Source organism: Mirounga angustirostris, unplaced genomic scaffold (genome assembly GCF_029215605.1).
Source record: "Mirounga angustirostris isolate CCGP_5_RB_7025 unplaced genomic scaffold, mMirAng1.0.hap1 SCAF_4, whole genome shotgun sequence".
Lineage (NCBI taxonomy): Eukaryota > Metazoa > Chordata > Mammalia > Carnivora > Phocidae > Mirounga > Mirounga angustirostris.
In genome coordinates, this window is record NW_026991712.1 from 76,005,577 (window position 1) to 76,027,611 (window position 22,035).

At 37.9% G+C, this 22,035-nt stretch overlaps 1 protein-coding gene and 1 long non-coding RNA gene across 4 annotated transcripts in view; both read left to right on the forward strand.

Moving 5' to 3' along the window:
• ATP6V1H (ATPase H+ transporting V1 subunit H) overlaps positions 1-21,387 on the forward strand; it is a 138,464-nt gene extending 117,077 nt beyond the window's left edge. For all 3 annotated transcript variants that reach the window (XM_064588333.1, XM_045896557.3, XM_064588334.1), the window contains one exon: positions 21,024-21,387. In XM_064588333.1, the coding sequence (XP_064444403.1) occupies positions 21,024-21,084 (61 nt within the window). In that variant the 3' untranslated portion in view covers positions 21,085-21,387. The remainder of the gene's footprint in view (positions 1-21,023) is intronic.
• On the forward strand, positions 5,083-20,243 carry LOC135364114 (uncharacterized). The gene is made up of 2 exons (XR_010410708.1): positions 5,083-9,072; positions 9,439-20,243. It is a non-coding gene; the product is annotated as an uncharacterized LOC135364114 (long non-coding RNA).
• Positions 21,388-22,035: the final 648 nt, after the last annotated feature.

Sequence of the window (22,035 nt, forward strand, 5' to 3'; positions counted from 1 at the left end):
AATACAGAAATTATTTGTTGGGTAATAGCAGAACATGTTAGTTGTTTGGGCCTTTGTTCCCTAAATAATATTCTGAAGTTCCTCTAGGTATCGTGGTAGAATAGTATCTATTTACTATTTGGTAGCCATGATTTACTTTAACCTTGTTGATTTGTTAGCTCTGTAGAAATAAAAAAATTTAAGTACCTTGGATTTAAAATATTAAATATATTAAATATATATTTACTTTTAAAAATTGGGACTGTAAGAATAGACATTTTATATTGTGACAAATAGAGACCAGTTAGTGTCCTGAAATAAATTTTTAAGTTGAAGCTTGAGAACAAAAAAATGGAGCTCCCAATTTGGAGAAAATTGCTAGGAGAAATTATTTTACCTTAATATCATGTTAAGTTAGGGTAAGTATAATAAATTATAGGCATATAGGTTGATTATTAAATATAAAAGCAAATGTAGGGATGCCTGGGAGGCTCAGTCAAAGCATCTGACTCTTGATTTCAACTCAGGTCATGATCTCAGGGTCATTAGATCGAGCCCCGAGTTAGGCTCTGCACTCAGCGGGGGGTCTGCTTGAGATTCTCTCTCTCTCTCTCTCTCCTTCTCCCTCCGCCCCTTCCCACTGCGCCCCTCCCTCTCAGATCTTTAAAATCAACTAATAAATAAAAGCAAATGTATAGGTTTGTCCGTAGAACAGAATAATTACTACCAAAAGTATTCTCATTTGTGGCATAGCACTAGAAAATAGTTTGCTATTAGAGTAGCTGCTGTTTTTTTACTTGAATGATTTTTGGCACAGTCTTAAATATAAGTTGTGGTCTAAAATGTTTAAAACAAAGAATTTTGATTTCCTGTACATTTTACTAATGAAAAGTTTCACTTTGTGTTTTCTCCACTAAATGATTTCTTATCAGTGGTTAATGCTCTTCAGACCAAGTTGTTCATAATGTCATGTTTTTAGAAACATCATTAATATTCAACTTGAAACCTAGAGCTCTTCCCAAAGAATAATATAAAAGCAAGTCATCACATTCTGGCATTTTTTTCCAGCTATTTTTGCTTGATTTCTGCTCTCCTGTCTCTTTGCTTAACTAGTCTTGAATAATGTGCTAGTTTCTCAGTTGGGATAGATGATAGTATTATATGGTCATAATTTGCCGACTATTTTCTGTGATGCTTAAGATTCTCTATCTTGTTTGTTGTTGTACCTTATTTTGTTAGTTCTGGCTTGACATCTCAGTCAGGCTTTGTGCTCATCTCTGCATGGGTGAGAATTAGAACAGGCAACACATAAATGATGAGCTAACAGGTGGAAATGGTGTCAAAGACTGCCACATATTGAAGCAGAACCCTGAGGAAAATGTCAGAATTCAGTATTTGGAAAAAATCTGAGTTCTGCCATCTGTCTGGATTTATTTAAGTTTGCAGGCAAACTGTTATCTTAGCATATTTTACATGCCAGGTTAATTGACCTAGTCACATACACTTGTGTTAAAGCCAATGTGTGTCTAGTATAGATACTCATATTTTAATTCGAGAGGAGAAATAATGGGAAGGATAAGTTAAGCTAATGATATAACAGAGAGCCCAAAATAACAGTAGTTGAAACACGACAGATGTTTGTTCTAAACTGTCTCTCATGAAATGATGGGGCTAGGCACTCCAGAACTGTTAGTGCAGAGGGATCTGGGCTTCTTCCAGCCCAGCATGCTGCCATTCCTGGGGTATGGCCCTCATCTTCATGGCTGTGGGTGATGGTGGATGGGCCTGGCAACTGGGAGACTCCTAGAATTTGCCCCCCAACACTTCTCCTTATACCTGTTGGCCAGTACTCAGTCATGTGGCTGCAAAGGAACTGGAAAATGCAGGCTTCACTAAAGTAACATGTCCTACAAGTTCATTGGTTCTATTTTTAAGAAGGAGAGAAAAAGGATACTGGAGAACAAGAAGTTTAACTCCCAGAAGTTAAATCTGCTTATATAATCTTATGTATTAAAATGATAAATATGTGCTTTGATTTTGATTATTAGGTTTTGGGACCCATATGACCTCCCTCCATTGGCATAGATAATTGAGGAAGCTGTGATTATGTTTGGGGTTCATGTTCTTTTAAAATCCCTTCTTCCTTTTAAGAGTTTTAGAAAAATTATTTGTAATGCCTTGAAAGTTAATATTTGGTAATCCTTACAGTAATAGGCATTGCCAAAACTTATGATTTGATGTTTGAAATGTTTATGAAATTAAAGGGTGGTTCAACATTCGCAAATCAATCAATGTGATAGAACACATTAATAAGAGGAGGGAGAAGAACCATATGGTCCTCTCAACTGATGCAGAAAAAGCATTTGACAAAATACAACATCCTTTCCTGATTAAAACTCTCCAGAGTATAGGGATAGAGGGAACATTCCTCAAGCTCATAAAATCCATCCATGAAAAACCCACAGCGAATATCCTCCTCAATGGGGAAAAGCTGAGAGCCTTTCCCTTAAGATCAGGAACACGTCAAGGGTGCCCACTCTCACCACTGTTGTTCAACATAGTACTAGAAGTCCTAGCAACAGCAATCAGACAACAAAAAGAAATAAAAGGTATTCAAATTGGCAAAGAAGAAGTCAAACTCTCTCTTTTCGCAGACGACATGATACTTTATGTGGAAAACCCAAAAGACTCCACCCCCAAATTACTAGAACTCATACAGCAATTCAGTAATGTGGCAGGATACAAAATCAATGCACAGAAATCTGTTGCTTTCTTATATACTAACCACGCAACTGTAGAAAGAGAAATTAGAGAAACGATTCCATTTACAATAGCACCAAAAACCATAAGATACCTCAGAATAAACCTAACCAAAGAGGTAAAGGATCCATACTCTAGGAACTACAGACCACTCATGAAAGAAATTGAAGAAGACACAAAAAGATGGAAAAATATTCCATGCTCATGGATCGGAAGAATAAACATTGTTAAAATGTCTATGCTACCCAGAGCAATCTATACCTTCAGTGCCATCCCGATCAAAATTCCAATGACATTTTTCAAAGTGCTGGAACAAACAATCCTAAAATTTGTATGGAATCAGAAAAGACCCCAAATCGCCAAGGAAATGTTGAAAAAGAAAAAGCTGGGGGCATCACGTTGCCCGATTTCAAGCTATATTACAAAGCTAGGATCACCAAGACAGCATGGTACTGGCACAAAAACAGACATACAGACCAATGGAACAGAATAGAGAACCCAGATATGGACCCTCAACTCTATGGTCAAATAATCTTTGACAAAGCAGGAAAAAACATGCAATGGAAAAAAGACAGTCTCTTCAATAAATGGTGCTGGGAAAATTGGACAGCCACATGCAGAAGAATGAAACTCGACCATTCTCTAACACCACTCACAAAGATAAACTCAAAGTGGATGAAAGACCTCAATGTGAGACAGGAATCCATCGAAATCCTAGAGGAGAACATAGGCAGTAGCCTCTTTGACATCAGCCACAGCAACTTCTTTCAAGATACATCTCCAAAAGCTAGTGAAACAAAAGCAAAAATGAACTTTTGGGACTTCATCAAGATAAAAAGCTTCTGCACAGCAAAGGAAACAGTGAGCAAAACAAAGAGGCAACCCACAGAATGGGAGAAGATATTTGCAAATGACACTAGATAAAGGGCTGGTATCCAAGATCTATAAAGAACTTCTCAAACTCAACACCCAAAAAACAAATAAGTCAAAAAGTGGGCAGAAGAGATGAACAGACACTTCTCTGAAGAAGACATACAAATGGCTAACAGACATATGAAAAAATGTCATCATCATTACCCGTCAGGGAAATCCAAATCGAAACCATACTGAGATACCACCTTACACCAGTTAGAATGGCAAAAATGGACAGGGAGAGAAACAACAAATGTTGGAGAGGTTGTGGAGAAAGGGGAACCCTCTTACACTGTTGGTGGGAATGCAAGTTGGTACAGCCACTTTGGAAAACAGTGTGGAGGTTCCTCAAAAATTTAAAAATAGAGCTACCCTATGACCCAGCAATTGCACTACTGGGTATTTACCCCAAAGACACAGATGTAGTGAAAAGAAGGGCCATATGCACCCCAATGTTCATAGCGGCAACATCTGCAATAGCCAAGCTGTGGAAAGAGCCGAGATGCCCTTCAACAGATGAATGGATAAAGAAGATTTGGTCCATATATACAATGGAATATTACTCAGCCATCAGAAAAGATGAATACCCAACTTTTCCATCAACATGGATGGGACTGGAGGAGATTATGCTAAGCGAAATAAGTCAAGCAGAGAAAGTCAAGTATCATATGGTTTCACTTATTTGTGGAACATAAGGAATAACATAGAGGACATTAGGAGAAGGAAGGGAAAAATGGGGGGGGGGAATTGGAGGGAGAGATGAACCATGAGAGATTATGGACCTGAGAAACAAATGGGGTTCTAGAGGGGAGGGGGGATTGGTTACCCCGGTGATGGGTATTAAGGAGGGCACGTATTGCATGGAGCACTGGGTGTTATACGAAACAATGGATCGTGGATCACTACATCAAAAACTAATGATGTATGGTGACTAACATAATATAATAAAATTAAAATCTACAAAAAAAAAGAGAAATGTTTATGAAATTAAAACCACTTAAGTAGTTATACTACTGCTACTGATTTATTAGCTGAAAAAATAGCTAGTTCTAGATTTTATTTAAATGAAATTCATTTTACTTTAATTCGAAAGCTAGTTTTTGACAGAGAAGGTTGATGATGATAATTGGTAGCTCCATTAATCTTGTACTTAAAAAATTTATATTGGACTTCTGAATTTGAAGAAGCCTAACTTTACTGGTTATTTTTCAGGGGAAAGTTAGACTGTTCATTGAACAGTAATATAATGCCACTCCTGTGGGGAGTGTGACAAGCACATGCTTCATTGTGGGGAAAGGCTGTGTGGCCATGTGGAGAGTGGGCCTAGTCCAGGCCTGGGAGGGTCCTGGGCAGAAGGGATATAGAAGCTCTTGGTAGATTAGGAGGTGGTAGCTAGTGAAGGGGGAGGGGGAGGGAGAGCAGGGTGTGTGTGGGGGGGATTCCAGGGAGAGAGTTATGTATGTACATACATTGAGGTCAGAGAGATGCTGACCCATTTGGGGGAATTTCCACTGGTTCCAGACAGCTGGAGTCTCGTTATGAAGCTGAAAATACAGTTGGAGATACAGTAGTGGCCAGATCATGAAAAACCATCTTTGCTGTGCTAGGTTTGAACTCTTCTCTGAAGATTGTGGAAAACTACAGAGGTTAGTAAAAATAATCACAGTGTCATTTTAGAAAGACCGTTTTAGAGACAGTGTGGGGCTGGTGGAATTGGAGGAGTAAGGCTGGAGGGAAAAACACCAGTAAGGAGACTACAGTTTCAAGCCAGGCAGTGGATAATGAGGATGTTCATTTAGTAAGGCAGGTCAGGCGTTGGAGAGAATAGACTCTATAAAACCTGGAGATAAGTTGGATGTGGGGGAAAAAGTGGGAGTTGACCAGTGACTCTCAAGGTTTATAGTTGATATTCTTAATTATGAAACAGAATCAGACAAGCAACAAAAAACCTCTTTATCTCCATGCATGTTCTATTCCAAATTTGCATAATCTACTTTATTCTCTAAATAGTTCTGAGATTCATTTCAGGTGATTATAAATTCATATTGGAGGAACAACTGGCCCACATGTTTTGGTTTATTTTAGTTTTTGCATATATTGCGGGGAAATGCTTCTCTAAAGAATAATTCTGTAGGCTTAGAGGCTCTTTTAAGCTTAATTATAAAGCTAATTTAATACACTATCCACTACGTATCATTAAAACGTTGAACTTGCCTCCTAAAATATTGTTTCTTTACTGTGGATTTAGTTGAGCCTTCTTAAGTTATAAGCAGACTCTTAATTTAAAATAATTTCAAATTTTGTTTGAGCATTCTGCTAGTAATGAACTGGTTTAGATTATGAAGTATTTGGTAGATTTAATTGCTGGCATCTTTGTCTCAGCTGGTGTTTTAGAACATTTTCTTGTTAGGAGAAAAAGGCATTCTTTTTCAGGTTCTAACTTCCCTGTAGGATTCGTCAGCTGTTTTCACTCAACAGTTACTGACCTCTTAGAGTATGCCAGGCATTGACCTAATACTCAAAGAAGATAAATTGACACTCTCTCTACTGTCATGTACTTAAAAGTCTTAACATTCTAAATATAATTCAAGAAAAAAAATCTATAATAAGTCTAAAAATGGACTTTGCTTACATACTATTTTGATAGCTAATATAAAATAAACTTTCTTCTTAAAAGTCCTTGTAACAACACAGACATTTCTCCCATATTGCATGGTGCATAACTAGATTTGTATGTACTAGGGTCATTTAGGGTGTATAGTCTGCATTGCACAGATTACTTTTGGTTATAACCACGTGCTAATTAGGAACCAGCATTTAAAAGGAAAAGGAAGGACTTCTGGTTTCTGGTTCTGCATGTAGGGAGCTTGGCAGTTGCCACTCCATCCTAACAAGTAAAAAGCTGAACAGACTGAAAAATCAACAACTCTTCTTGGATACATAAGAGAGGGGAAGACGTAGGGCTAGCAGCAGCTGTCAAGATTGGAGAGACAGATGGGTAACATACAGAGAGTTTAGGCATACTGGAGCAGACCTATAAGCAGAAACCAGTGAGGGAACCAGTACCTGGGTTGAAAAGCCTGAACTGTGCTGAATTTCAGGAGGCTCACTGTGGGCAGGTCTGAGAGTTAAAAACTCCAGGGGGACCCAATCATAGTGGGTCCTTACCATACAGTGAGATTATCTCCAGAAGTTAGACCAAGTTCCCACAGTAAATATCTGAGAAAAATCCCCTCAGCCTTCTGGCAGGAGCAGGGGAAAGGGAACCATCTTGAAATATGCCAGAGTACCCCATTTTTCTTAACAAAGCCTATTCTAAGGGGAAACTGGCTAACTAGAGCCTTACCTGCTGGGATATTATCAGAGTCTGTCTGGCCTGGGGAAGGGAAATAACCAGCTTTTGCTCACTCTAGCCATCCTGTCCCACCCAAGTGGAGAGGAACCCCCCCCGAGAAACCCTTGTGAAATTCACAGTCCAGAGGCCATGGCTCACTGAAAGACCAAGACCTAATCACAGGATGATAGAATGCTTCCCCTCCCTCCATCTCACCACCACATTACTGAAGGTTTATTTATAGCAGTTCTTTTTACCTAGTACATCATGTTCAACTATCAAGAAAATATTACAAGGCATACCAAAAGGCAAGAAGCACAATTTGGAGAGACAAATAAGTATCAGAACCAGCTATGGTGGTGATGTTGGAATTATCAGACGGGGGATTTTAAACAACTATGATTACTATGCTAAGAACTCTAATGGATAAAGTAAACACCATGCAAGAACAGGTGAACAATGTAAGCAGGGAGATAGAAGTCCTAAGAAAGAACCACAAAGAAATGCTGTAGTTAAAAAACACTGTAATAGAAGTGAAGAATGCCTTTCATGGGCTTATTAATGTACCGGACATAGCTGAGGAGAGAATCTCTGAGCTAGAAGAAATATCAGTAGAAACCTCCAAAACCCAAAAGCAAAGAAAACAAAGACTGAAAGAACCAGAATAACCAAGGGCTGTGTGACATCTACAAAGGTATAAAATACATGTAATGGGAATGCCAGAAGGGGAAGAAAGAGAGAAAGGAACAGAAGAAATACTTGAAACAGTAATGACTGAGAAGCTCCCCCAAATTAATCGCAGACACCAAACCATGGATCCAGGAAGCTCAGAGAACACTAGGCAGAATAAATGCCAAAAGCCTACACTGAGGCATATAATTGTCAAAGTACAGAAAATCAAAGTCAAAGAAAATAATCCTGAAAGAAGCCAGAGCAAAACAAAACAACAAAAAACCCCCCAAACCAACACCTTACCTATAGAGGAACAAAAGTAATCACATCCGACTTCTCAGAAACCATGCAAGCAAGAAGAGAGTCGAGTGTAATATTTGAAGTGTTGAGAGAAAAACCCCACCACCTTAGAATTCTGTATTCTGGGGGCGCCTGGGTGGCTCAGTAGGTTAAGCGGCTGCCTTCGGCCCAGGTCATGATCCCAGGGTCCTGGAATCGAGTCCTACATCAGCCTCCCTGCTCAGTGGAAAGTCTGCTTCTCCCTCTCCGTCTGCCTGCCTCTCTGCTTACTTGTGCTCTCTCTCTATCTCTGTCAAATAAATAAATAAAATCTAAAAAATAAAATAGGGGGAAAAGTTTAAAAAAAAAAAGAATTCTGTATTCTGCAAAATTATCCTTCAGAAGTAAAGGAGAAATAAAGATTTTCTCAGACAGACAAAAATTGACGGTATTTCTTGCTAGTAGATCTTCCCTGCAAGGAATATGGAAAGAAGTTTTTTAGAGAGAAGGAAAATATTAGAGGTCAGAAACTCAGATCTACATAGAGAAAGGAAGAACATCAAAGAAGGAATAACTAAAGGTAAAATAAAAACTTTTCTTCTTAATTGATGTAACAGCAGTTTGTTCAGAATACTAATAGTAACGCTGTATTTGATTATGCTTGTGTGTGTATGCTTATGTACCCTTATACATAAGTGAAATAGATGACAGCAATGTTCTCACACTACCCATGAAGTGGTATAGTGTTATTTGAAAGTAGACATGGAAGAATTGTAAATGTATGTTTCCTAACTCTAGGGTAGCCATTAAAAAAATAAAAAAAGAAATATAACTGATATGCTAAGAAAGGAAAGTGGAACCATACAAAATGTTCAGTTAAAGCCACAAAAGGCAAAAAAAAAAAAAAAAAAAAAAAAAGTGGAAGACAAAACTAGGAGCAAAAAACCAAGGCCAACAAATAGAAAACATTAATGAATATGGTAGATACTAATCCAGCTATCTCAGTGGAGATACTTTGAATGAGCACTTTGAATGTCAGTGGTCTAACTGTACAAATTGAAAGAGATCGTCAGAGTGGATCAAAAAATATGACACAACTATGTATTGTCTATAAGAAATCCACTTTAAATATAAAGGCATATAGATTTTTTTTTTATTTTTTTTTATTTTTTTTTTAAATTTTTTTTTTTTTTAAGATTTTATTTATTTATTCATGAGAGACAGAGACAGAGAGAGAGGCAGAGGGAGAAGCAGGCTCCCAAGGAGCAGGGAGCCCGATGCGGGGCTCGATCCCAGGACCCTGGGATCATGACCCGAGCCGAAGGCAGACGCTTAACCATCTGAGCCACCCAGGCGCCCCTTTTTAAATTTTTTTTTTTTTTTTAAGATTTTATTTATTTATTCATGAGAGACAGAGAGAGAGAGAGAGGCAGAGGGAGAAGCAGGCTCCCAAGGAGCAGGGAGCCCGATGCGGGGCTCGATCCCAGGACCCTGGGATAAAGGCATATAGATTAAAAGTAAATAGATGGAGAAAAATATACAATGCTAACAGTAATCAAAGGAAAATAGGAGCAGGGATATTGGTTGCAGACAAAGCAGACTTCAAATTAAGGGAAGTTTATCAGGGATGAAGGGCTTTGATAAAGGGGTCAGTTCTCCAAGAAGATATTGTAATTGTTAACATGTATACACCTAACAACAGCATCAAACTATGCGAGACAAAAACTGATAGAGCTATAAGGAAAAATAGATGAGTTTTACATTTATAGTTGGAGACTTCAACATCCCTCTCTCAGAAAGTGGACAGATCCAGCAGGCAGAAAATAAGTAAGGAAATAGTTAAACTCAACAACACTGTCAGTCAACTGGATATAATGGATATCTGTAGACTACTTCAACCACCACCAACAGAATACACATTTCTCTCAAGTTCATGGAACATTCATCAAGACCACATTCTGGGACATAAAACCCACCTTAACAAATTGAAAAGACTAGAAATCATTCAGTGTTTGTTTTCAGACTACAGTGGAGTTAAACTAGAAATCAGTAAAAGAAAGATAACTGGAAAATCCCCAAATATGTGGGGATTAAACAACATACTTCTACAATACTGCATGGTCAAAGAAGAAATCACAAGAGAAATTAAAAAAATATTTTCAACTAAATGAAAATGAAAATTGTGGGATATAGTGAAAGCAGAGCTTAGAGGGAAATTTATAGCATTGAATGCATATATTAGGAAAGAAGAAAAGTTTCCAACTTAGGAATTGAGAAAAAGAAAAGAAAATTAAATCCAGAATAAGTAGAAGAAAAGAAATAATAAGAATAAATCAAAGAAATTATAAACAGAAAATAGAAAAAACCCAATGAAACTAAAAGCTGGTTCTTTGAAAAAAGCAATAATACTGGTAAGTCTCTAGCTAGGCTATCTAAGGAAAAAAAGAGAAAGCACAAATTAATATCAGAGACAAAAGAGGGACATCACAACAAATCTCATGGAAATTAAAAGGATAATAAATGAATACTGTGAATAAATCTATGCACACAAATTTGATAACCTAGATGAAATTTCAAATTCCTTGAAAGACACAATCTGCCAAAACTCACAGAAGAAGAAACAGATGATCTGAATAGGCCTTTATTAAAGAAATTGAATCAACAATTAATAATCTTTAAAAACATGAAAGCACCAGGCCCAGATGGGTTCACTGTTGAATTCTACCAAACATTTAAGGAAGAAATTAGACCAGTTCTCCACAGTCTCTTTCAGAGGATAGAAGTAGAGCAAATGCTTCGTAACTCATTTTGTGAGGCCAGCATTACCCAAATATCAAAACCAAAGACAAAGACATTATAAGAAAACTATAGACCAATATCTTTCATGAACACAGATGCAAAAAATCCTCAACAAAAATTTAATCCAACAATTTGTGTAAAAAGAATTCTGTACCACAACCAAGTGAGATTTATCCCAGATATATAAGGTTGGTTCAACATTCAAAAATCAATTAATGTAATCCATCACATCAACAAACTAAAAAAGAAAAATCACATTATCTTACCAATAGATGCAGAAAAAACATTCACCAAAATCCACTACCTGTTCATGATAAAAACTCTCAGTAGACTAGGAATAGAGATGAACTTTCTCAACTTAATAAAGAATATCTATTTTAAAAAAAAAACCTGTAGGGGCGCCTGGGTGGCTCAGATGGTTAAGCCTCTGCCTTTGGCTCAGGTCATGATCTCCAGGTCCTGGGATTGAGCCCCATGTCGGGCTCCCAGCTCAGTGGGGAGTCTGCTTCTCCCTCTCCCTCTGCTTCTCCCCCTGCTTATGCTCTTTCTCTCTCAAATGAATAAATAACCCTAGAGCTAACATCTTAATATTGAGAGAGCTTTCCGACTAAGATCAGGTACAAAGAAGGCTATCCCCTCTCACATGTGACTCTTTTTGACATCAAACGAAGTTCTTGCTTAATGCAATTAGGCAAGAAAAGGAAATGAAAGGTATACAGATTGGGAAGGGAGACGTAAAACTGTCTGTGTTTGTAGATGACATGATTATCTATGTAGGAAATCCTAAAGATTTGACAGAAAAACTTTTCTGGAACTAATAAGTGTTTACAACAAGATTGCAGGGTACAAGGTTAATACACAGAAGTAAATCGCTTTGCTATATACAAGCAATGAAAAAGTGGAATTTGAAATTTAAAACAAAGCCATTTACCCCCCAAAATGAAATACTTCGGTACAAATCTAACAAAATATGTGTAAGATCTATATGAAGAAAACTAATAAACTCTGTGAATGAAATCCAAGAACTAAATAAATGGAGAGAGATCCCATGTTCATGAATAGGAAGATGCAGTATTATCAAGATGCTAATTCTTCTCAACTATCTATAGATTCGGTGCAGTTCCAATTAAAATCCCAGCAAGTTATTTTGTGGATATCAACAAAGTGATAGCAAAGTTTATGTGCAGAGCAAAACATCCAAATAGCCAACACAGTATTGAAGGAGAAGGACAAAGTTAAAAGGATTGACATTACTTGACTTCAAGACTTACAAACCTACAGTGCTCAAGACAGTGTGGTATTGGTGAAAGAACAGACAAGTAGGGCAATGGAACAGAATAGAGAACCTACAAATAGACCCCCACCAATATAGTTAACTGATCTTTGACAAAGAAGCAAAGCAATACAGTAGAGCAAAAATAGTCTCTTCAACATATGGTACTGGAACAACTGGACGTTCACATGCAAAAATGAATCTGGCATAGACCTTACACCTTTCACAAAAATTAACTCAAAATGGATTATAGACCTAAATATAGAATGCAAAACTATAAAACTCCTAGAACATGATATGGGAGAAAGCCTAGATGACCTTGGGTATGGTGGTGCCTTTTTAGATACAACGTTAAAGGCATGCATGACCTGTGAAAGAAATAATTGAGAAGTTGGGCCTCATGAAAATTAAAAACTTCTGCTTTGTGAAAAATAGTGTCACGAGAATTAGAAGACAAGCCATATACTGGGAGAAAATATTTGCAAAAGACACCTTTGATAAAGGACTGTTATCTGTAATATCTAAAGAACTCCTAAAACTCAGTGATAAGAAAACAACCTCATTAAGAAATGAGCCAAGGACCTTAACAGACACCTCACTAAAGAAGATACACTGGGGCGCCTGGGTGGCTCAGTTGGTTAAGCGACTTCCTTCGACTCAGGTCATGATCCTGGAGTTCCGGGATCGAGTCCCGCATCAGGCTCCCTGCTCAGCGGGGAGTCTGCTTCTCCCTCTGACCCTCCTCCCTCTCATGCTCTCTGTCTCTCATCCTCTGTCTCTCAAATAAATAAATAAAATCTTAAAAAAAAAAAAAAGAAGATACACTGATGGTAAATAAATATATGAAAAGATGCTGCATGTCATATGTCATCAGGGAAAGGCAAATTAAAACAAAAATGAGATACCACTGCATACCTATTAGATTAGCCAAAATTCTATTATTCATAATTGCCAAAATTTGGACACTACCCAGCTGTCCTTTAGTAGGTGAGTTCATAAACAAACTTTGGTATATCCAGACAGTGGAATATTATTCAGCACGAAAAAGAAATGAGCTATCAGGCCATGAAAAGGCATGAGGGAACCTGAAATGCATATTACTGAGTAGAAGAAGCCAATCTGAAAAGGCTACATGTTATATGAATCAACCATATGACATCTAAAAAAGGCAAAACTATGGAGACTATAAAAGATCAATTGTGTGGGGAAGGAGGAAGGGATGAATAGCTGGAGTACAGAGGGTTTTGGGGCAGTAAAAATACTGTTTGATATTATGATATATGTCATTATACATTCATCCAAGGGCATAAAATGGACAGCACCAGGAATGGACCCTATGGTAAACTGTGGACTTTGGATGATTATAGTGTGTCAATGCAGGTTCATGCTTGGTAAATAAATGTGCCACCGTGGTGTGGGATGTTGGTAGTGGGGGAGGCTGTGCGTGCGTTGGGGCTGGGTGTATATGGGACATCTCTGTCCCTTCCTCTCAATTTTGTTGTGAACCTAAAACTGCTCTATTAAAACAGGTCTTTAAAAAAAAGATAAAAGGAAAAGGAGTGTCAGCTGGCAGCTCTGATGTTTGAGTGGCTCAGTGCATTGCATAGCATGGCCATATGTTGCAAAATGATAAAGTATGAAAGACATTGCTGATTTAATGATAAAGTTGGTGGTAATAGGTAAAGAGGGACTATTCTTGAAAATAAGCTAGAGCTAAAACTGGATATTTAGATTTTATCGCTAGTTTAAAATGATTTGATTATTGGAATTCCTGTGTGAAAAATTACTTTGTTATTGCAAACTTTGCCTAAATTGCTTTTATAATAGACTCTAATGCAGTTGATTTTAAAATATACATCTTTGTTTCTTAGGACCAGAATTCACATAAATAGATTCTACTTTTAGAATCACTGATCTCTTTAGAGATACTGCAAATCTATTAATTTTTGAATTTAGATGCTGTTAGGAAATGAAATGGCTGGTGGTTATGAAAATGTATTTGAGAAATAGATTTGAGGACTCACATTGTGATGTTCTTAAGCTCTGCTCTCACACCTACCCAATAATATGTCCTCAGCCAGTGGGAGGTAGAATTAGTGTACCATGAGGCAGTATTATATAGTGATTAAGACTCTGAGTTTAAATCAGACAGACTTGAGTACAAATATCCTCCTACCACTAACTAGTTATCCAAACATTACAGCATATCATTTTCATTGCTGAACTCCAGTTCTTTATCTATAAAAACGGGGCTCATCGTAGCTTTTATGAATATTATGGTGGAGAGTAAATAAGAAAATGTACATCAAGCCATTAGCGCAGTGCTAAATAAATAGTAGGCACTAGGAAATGGTACACATTGTGGTGGTCACTATTCCTAGGTTAAGATTTTTTAAAGTATTGTGGAAACAGTTTAACTCTATGTCCTTACATTTGGAATTTAATTATGTCTCTAACTATGTAAATCAGATGAAGATGGGAGAGGGCACTGTGATTTTTACATAATAGTTCAGTAGTTATGTAGGAAAATCAATTCATAAAAACAAAATTTGCTTTGTGTATGATGCGGAAAATCATGATAAAAGCTGGAGGAATAACTTATAACTATAGTGAACTAGCATTAAAAAAATACCAGGCCTGTACAGAATATTTAAATTTTATTTACTCTTTACCTAATACAAATCTGTGTTGTAGCCAATATAAAGTTCATATTTAAAAAAATTGTTTTCATACATTCCGAGAAGGATATTTTGTTTTTGATTTATATTATACCCATTTGTTTTCCGACAGGATAGGCAAAGGTTAAGAGAAATACAATTATGACTCAGTTGTAGTTTTAATAATTATTCTAATAAATTCAACAGAAAGATGTGGGATATAAAATTGTAGTTCCTTCATAATTTTAGTTATGAAAATTTACATATCAAAAGGAGACTAAAGGAAATAATATAAAAATGGTAGTAACCATGGAATTTCTACTGAGCTTTTTGGCAACCAAGGGAAAAAGGGAAATAAGGGAGATTGTAGTTTTCACAGATTAATATGTTCATCAGGAGAAAATTCTCTTTCTTCCTGGCACTGAATTATATAGGTGAAGTCACCATGTGTTTAAATTATATATAGGTGAAGTGTGTTGAATGATACCATGGTGTCTTCAACTGTGGGTTTTTTTTGTTTTTCAACTACAGTTTTAAAGAAAGAATAAAAATGTTTGACTACTTAAACAGCCCTAAGTATAGTGAAGGTTTGACACTTAATTGTAATATGGTGAAAGCCTTTCTCTTCTAACAGTTAATATATGCCAGGTAAAGACTTCCTGGCGCTCTAGGTGCTAACAGCTTGGAACCTAGGTACCTAATGTCATCTTCAGACTGCCTCTTTCAAGCCCTGTGTAGCTTTCTCAGGAACTGGAAAGCAGTTTTTCAGTGTTATGGTTGGTGCCAAAGTATAGCTTTCATGGTCATTGACAAGAGAATAAAATAAGTATTCCTTTTTTTTTTTAATTTAATCTAATTTTATTATGTTATGTTAGTCACCATATAGTACATCATTAGTTTTTGATGTAGTGTTCCATGATTCATTGTTTGCGCATAACACCCAGTGCTCCATTCAGTACTTGCCCTCTTTAATACCCATCACCAGGCTAACTCATCCCCCGACCCCCTCCCCTCTAAAACCCTCAGTTTGTTTCTCAGAGTCCATAGTCTCTCATGGTTCATCTCTCCCTCCGATTTCCCCCCCTTCATTTTTCCCTTCCGTCTTCCAATGTCCTCCATGCTATTCCTTATGTTCCACAAATAAGTGAAACCATATGATAATTGACTTTCTCTGCCTGACTTATTTCACTTTGCATAATCTCCTCCAGTCCCATCCATGTTGATGTAAAAGTTGGGTATTTATCTTTTCTGATGGCTGAGTAATATTCCATTGTATTTATGGATCACATCTTCTTTATCCATTAGTCTGTTGAAGGGCATCTCGGCTCTTTCCACAGTTTGGCTATTGCAGATGTTGCCACTATGAACATTGGGGTGCATATGGCCCTTCTTTTCACTACATCTGTGTCTTTGGGGTAAATACCCAATAGTGCAATTGCTGGGTCATAGTGAAGCTCTATTTTTAATTTTTTGAGGAACCTCCACACTGTTTTCCAAAGTGGCTGTAACCAACTTGCATTCCCACCACATGAAAAGATGTTCATCATCATTAGCCATCAGGGAAATTTAAATCTTTTTTTTTTTTAAAAGATTTTATTTATTTATTTTAGAGACAGCCTGCATTTGATCAAGTGGGTGGGGGGAGGCACAGAGGGAGAGGGAGAGAGAGCCTGAAGCAGACACCCTGCTGAGCATGGAGCCCCACACTGGCTCAATCTCACAACCCCGAGATTATGACCTGAGCTGAAATCACGAGTTGGACACTTAACTGACTTGAGCTACCCAGGCACCCCTCTTTTTTTTTTTTTTTTTTTAAGATTTATTTATTTTAGAAGAACGCGTGTGCGTGTGCACCCATGGGAGGAAGGGCAGAGGGAGAGAGTCTCAAGCAGACTCCCCAATGAGCATGGAGCCTCACCCAGGACTCAACCCCACCATCCTGAGATTATGACCTGAGCTGAAACCAAGGGTCAGATGCTTAACTGACTGAGCCACCCAGGTGCCCCTTAAAATAGGTATTTCTTAATCAGATGTCAATGCTTTCTCAGCATGCAACATGGTCGCTTTTGTGAGCTATTTTGTACTTGGATTTTTTAAAAGGGGAGTAGGTCTTTGGACTTTCTTTTTTCAGTTTCAGAGATTTAGAATCCCAAATGATTTAAATTGTGGATGAAGTTAAAGAGAAAATATACTTCTCAAATTTTGCTTCGTAGTAGAAGTAAAGATTTAATGTCAAACTCCTGCGGATTGCTGGTACAAATTGGGCACTTTCTCAGCAAATTATAAGTTGAATTTTATTCTTGTATTGATCTTCAGGGACAGAGAACAAGACCGACTCAATACTTAGATTAATTCACTTAAAATAACTCTTCTTGAGTCCTTTGTTATGGATACATTATAATCCCTTGAAGTAAAATCCATAATTATTTTACCTTTTGCCTGACAGTAATGTTACCTTAACCTGAAGAAATTATTCAGACCCTCTTACTATTTTCTAATGTATAATATTAGGAACAGTGGCTGCTTTTCACACCTTTTAGGGGCCAGGCAGCTTCACAGTATTAAAGAGAATAAGATCTGAGCCCTGTCCAGGCCATTTGCTCACTTTGTCCTTGAGCATGTTATTGGAAGTTTTCTGAGGCTCCATTCGATCCGCTGTAAATGGAGATAACGCTCACCTCACATGGATGCTGTAAACATAGGTAATGTGTGGGCATACCTACAAGTATGTTTCCGCGATGGCTGTAATAATGTGTGGAATGTGGCAACCGTCCTGTGTTCCCAGCCCCAGGCACTTGGTGCCAGGACTTCCCTATGGCTGGGGGTCACAGGGAATTCACAGGCAGGCTTGCGTGAATCTTGGGAATATGTTAATTGACTACATGTTGCCATTTGACATGAGGGAACCAGACTGTATGTAACATTTTATAAGCCAAGTTCAAAGGAGTAGATGTTTGCCAAAGCTTTTTGTAAGGCTAGGTCCTTTTTCTACAGTTAGTATCTTTTTCAGTTGGGCCTCAGGTCAGCTCTCTCTGATATTTTAACAACTCATATGCCATTGCAAACATAGTAATTTCAGGAAAGCCTGAAGAGGAGACTTGATTCTTCTTTCCATGTGTCCCATTTGGGCTCTTCTCCTATTAGACTTTTGGCACTTGTAGAATATTTTAAAAAGTCCCTGCTATGAAAAGGAAAGAGCCTACAAGACCTACAGGTTAGGCTCACAAAGTTCCATCTGGGGCTCTTGATGTACACATCCTCAGTTGAACCCCTTATGTGTGCTCTTGTCCTTTGTCTGAATCTTAAATTGCATAAACTTTACTTAGCAGACACAAAGGAAGCCCTGTGTTTTCTGCATTCCAGGCACTAAGGTTGTGAAGAAGAAGCGGATGCCTCAGGGCCACTTTGTATGTGGGAAAAGATGAGAATATAGTAGGGTGTGCCATCCGTAGTAAAGACCTTTGAGCAGGAAAAACAAAGGAGCGGAAAACCAGTGGGCAGGAAGCCATGGTTGGACATGTTTTTAAATTTTCTGCCAGGACAACTCATCTTTGCTCTGTTTTAATATTCCTTCTACTTTGGCCCTTACTTCAACGATGTCTTTTTTTGTGAAGAAATCAGTTATCTTTTTCATCTCCAAGTATTCACTCTCATCCTCTAAATATCAGTTAAACCTGGTATGGGAAGTGAACCACCCTTCATGTCTCTGTAAGGGGTGGAGCAGATGGGAGCCTTTGTGTGTGACCAGATCCAACCAGACCCTTTTCCATCCTTGGCAGTTCAGAGCACTGAGCTCTGGAAGGCTTTGCTCTGTTCTCTTGTGATTTGTCTTGAAAACTTATGTTTAGAACATGATCCTTCCCATTGGTCCTTTATTGAAAGGGATCACAGCTTTTTATAATTGAAGGGTGGCATGGTGTCTTTAGGTACACTTTTTAAATGTTTTTTAAAAAATCACTCTCAGAGGGGAGGAAAAATAATTTCCCTTCTACCCTTCTGAGTTCTTAGCTGAGACCCTGTAATAAATGACAGATTAACATGAAAAAAAGTGTTGATTAACATGTATACCTCATACACATGGGAGATACCCAGGAAAAAATGGGTAACTTAAAGATGTAGCTGTAGAATTTAGGATTATATTCCATCTTAACAGGGAAAAAGGAGTGGGGGTGTAGGCCTCTTACAGAGAATAAGTGATTTTTAGGAATGATGGATGGGCCCATAGAAGAATAGTTGAGAGATAATGAGATTGTGACACGGTCTGTCTAGTCGGACTGGGTGTGGTGTGGACTTCAAGACTTCTTTTGTGATAAGAGTCCGTCCTCCCTGGTTGATGAAACTCCCAGGGAGGGGACTTAGATAATTGAGTTCCTTTTGGAGGACCTGTCTTTTTTTAGGTAGATAAGGGAAGTTCAGAGAAAGCCTCTCCTTGCACTTGACTATTTTCAGGTGTCTACAGCTCAAAATAGTACACTTTTGAAAGTGGCATATTTTGGGGTGGCATATTCTGCTGATCCTTTACACTAAACAATCTGACTTTTAAAATTAGAATATTTGAAGGCCCTCTTGGAATGAAGCATGTCTAATTTCAGGCTTAATTTCTTAGACATATATAGGAAAAAATATATATATATATAAAAAATCTGGAAATTTTATAGTAAGTGTTATACTCTACCCCTCATCTCTCCCTCCCCCCACCACAACAACAGCACAACACAACACATCAAACTTATGCAGTCACACATACTCATACTCCCTAGTTGCCGGCCTCCCCAGAGTGGTGGCATTTATAGTGACCATAAACTCTTCTTTTTTTCCTAATAAAATTTATAGATGGTTTCCCTTTTTTGCCCTTGCATGAGTTAGACAGAACTACTTCCTTACTGTTGGTTGAAAATAAGATCCCCATCCATTGTCCAGATTACATTAGGGTAGCTCCTAGTTGACACAGAAATATATTACGTGTTTTAATATGACACCCATAATTAATAAGTCAGTGATAAGAACTTTCGTGTAAGGGTAAAAAAAGCACATAAATCATTTTCATGCTATAGGAGGTTTCAGTCAGTCCCATAGTATTTTCAGTCCTAGTTTATCTTCTTGAGACTTCTGGGGGTCTCTGACCCCTCACTTACACTAGTCCACAGAACTCCCTCTGGTTCCTGTTCCAAATGCTTCTTCCTTTTCTCAGTCTTCCTTCATATCTTTGATAGCTTTGGACTAAGTCCATGTTAGTGGAGGTAGAGCAACACAGTAAAATCCTTGGACCACCTCTCTCCCCTTTCTCTGGACCTCTGCGGGGAAAGGTAGGGTCACATTACTGGTCGATGCTTGTGGCCCACAGGTCATTTCCTGGAGGTACTTAGGGAGAGGTTGGATGTCACCTGATGAGAGGAGATGACACTGGGCCTGTGTGTGCCCGCTGCTCGTCCCCGGCAGGTGCCCTCATCCCACAGCCTCTGGAACCCTCATGTCCATGAGGGCGTGCAGCCAGAATGTAAATCCAAGTCTCTATCCAAAACTCATGCTCTTTCCTTTTCACAGCAGGGACTTTTAAAAATATTCTTTACAAAATCTCTTCTTTTGTTCAAAAACAAAAGTTTGGGCAAGTCATTCACAGGAAAATAGGAAAGAGATGATTTTTTCCCCTTGGAATTAACAGTGAAACCTGTATGTAATTTAGAGCTAAGTATACACATATTCTGGGTGGGTGTTCATTTCCTAAAGGAGAATGTGATCTAAAAGGTTTGGAGACCACTGCTCTAAGCCCCAGTTGCCCCACCTGTACAACGAGAATACTACTTCTCTGCTCTTGGAGTTGTTTGTGGATTCAGTATGACCATCTTTGTGAAGGTTTTAGACTGTGTTGGTGCAGAGAAAGTGCTCAGTAACAAGAAGCTTCGTTACATGTTGTGAATCTTGATGGTATTTTCAGTGATTTATTTTCATCCTGAGGTAGAGATATTTAATATTCACTAGTATCAGGAAATGTGTTTTTCATGTATCAGTCCACTTACTTGGAATCCTACTTCAGTTGGTTTTGAACCTCTTAGATTGGGAAAGTGTCACTGCAGTAAACAAAACTTGTACCCAGACAGGGAGGTAGACACTGCCTTGTAATGAGAATCACCTATTTGTGTGTGTAATGACTTACGTATATGGTAAAGAGAGTGCTTAAAATTCATACAGTACAGGTACTTTTCAAATCTGGAAAAGATTAGTTTTATGGAGCTATTTTACTAATTTTTAGATGTTAAAGTAAGTATAGATGACATGGTATATCGTGCTTTGATTTTGAAAGAGAATCTTTGTTGTTTAAATTCTAATATACCTTGTTATTTTATTCCTGCTGTTTTAGGGAATACCTTGGTAAACAGCTCCAATCTGAGCAGCCCCAGACCGCTGCTGCCCGAAGCTGAACGTGCCCTCCAGCCTCAGAATCTCCACTCTTCATGTTTTACCTGGGACAGAGTACCTGGAGTATGAATCTCAGTAGTTAGGGTCAGGAGCAAATAATTGTCCATTTTACTTAAAGTTTTCTTCTGTTGTGTCGCTTTTCCCTATGCTGATTTTCGTTGAACGTGTTTGCCCACTAAGCTGTATAAAAGTAGGTGTTTTCTGTTGCTAAGGAAATGATTAACTGTTAAATACACCGCTTGTAATTTCTATATTTATTGTTCTCTGGAAATGAGTATAGTTATTAAAGGATTCTCACTTCAAAAGGTTTTGCTCTTGTTCCTCACTCGAACTTTAACAAAAATCATCTATTTTCCTAGCCTAATTGAGAGAATTATTGCAAAGTAGTGAATGGTAAGTAAATGTTTTCAAATTCTACGTATCTGTATACATCCATCTACCCATCCATCCACCCATCCGTTCATGCACATGTACACATTGTAGCGATCCTCTGCTAATATTTAAAGAACTTTAACATTTTAAAGAAATTTTTAATGTAATGCTGTCGTCCAAAAGATTTGCCTGTGGAGCTCAGTAAAGAATTTTAGCTTTAGATTATTTTATTTCATTGATTTCCTTTACTTTCCTTCTTGGATTTTAGGAGCTCAAGTCTGTTTTCTTTTAATACTTTTTGGTTTCAATATTGCCAGTAGGTATTTATTTCTGTCCCCTTTCCTCTTTACTCTGGAACTACAGGCCTCGGCAGGCCATGCGTGGCATGCACAGCCCCCCTCCCCCCGCCCCCAAATCTGAGCCTTTTGTCTTTATTTATTTATTTGTTTATTCTTTTGTGTTTATTCTTTTTTATTATTATGTTCAGTTAGCCAACGTATAGTACATCATTAGTTTTTGATGTGTAGTGTTCAACGATTGAATATTGTTTTATTTTCAGCATAGAGATCCTATGGGAAAAG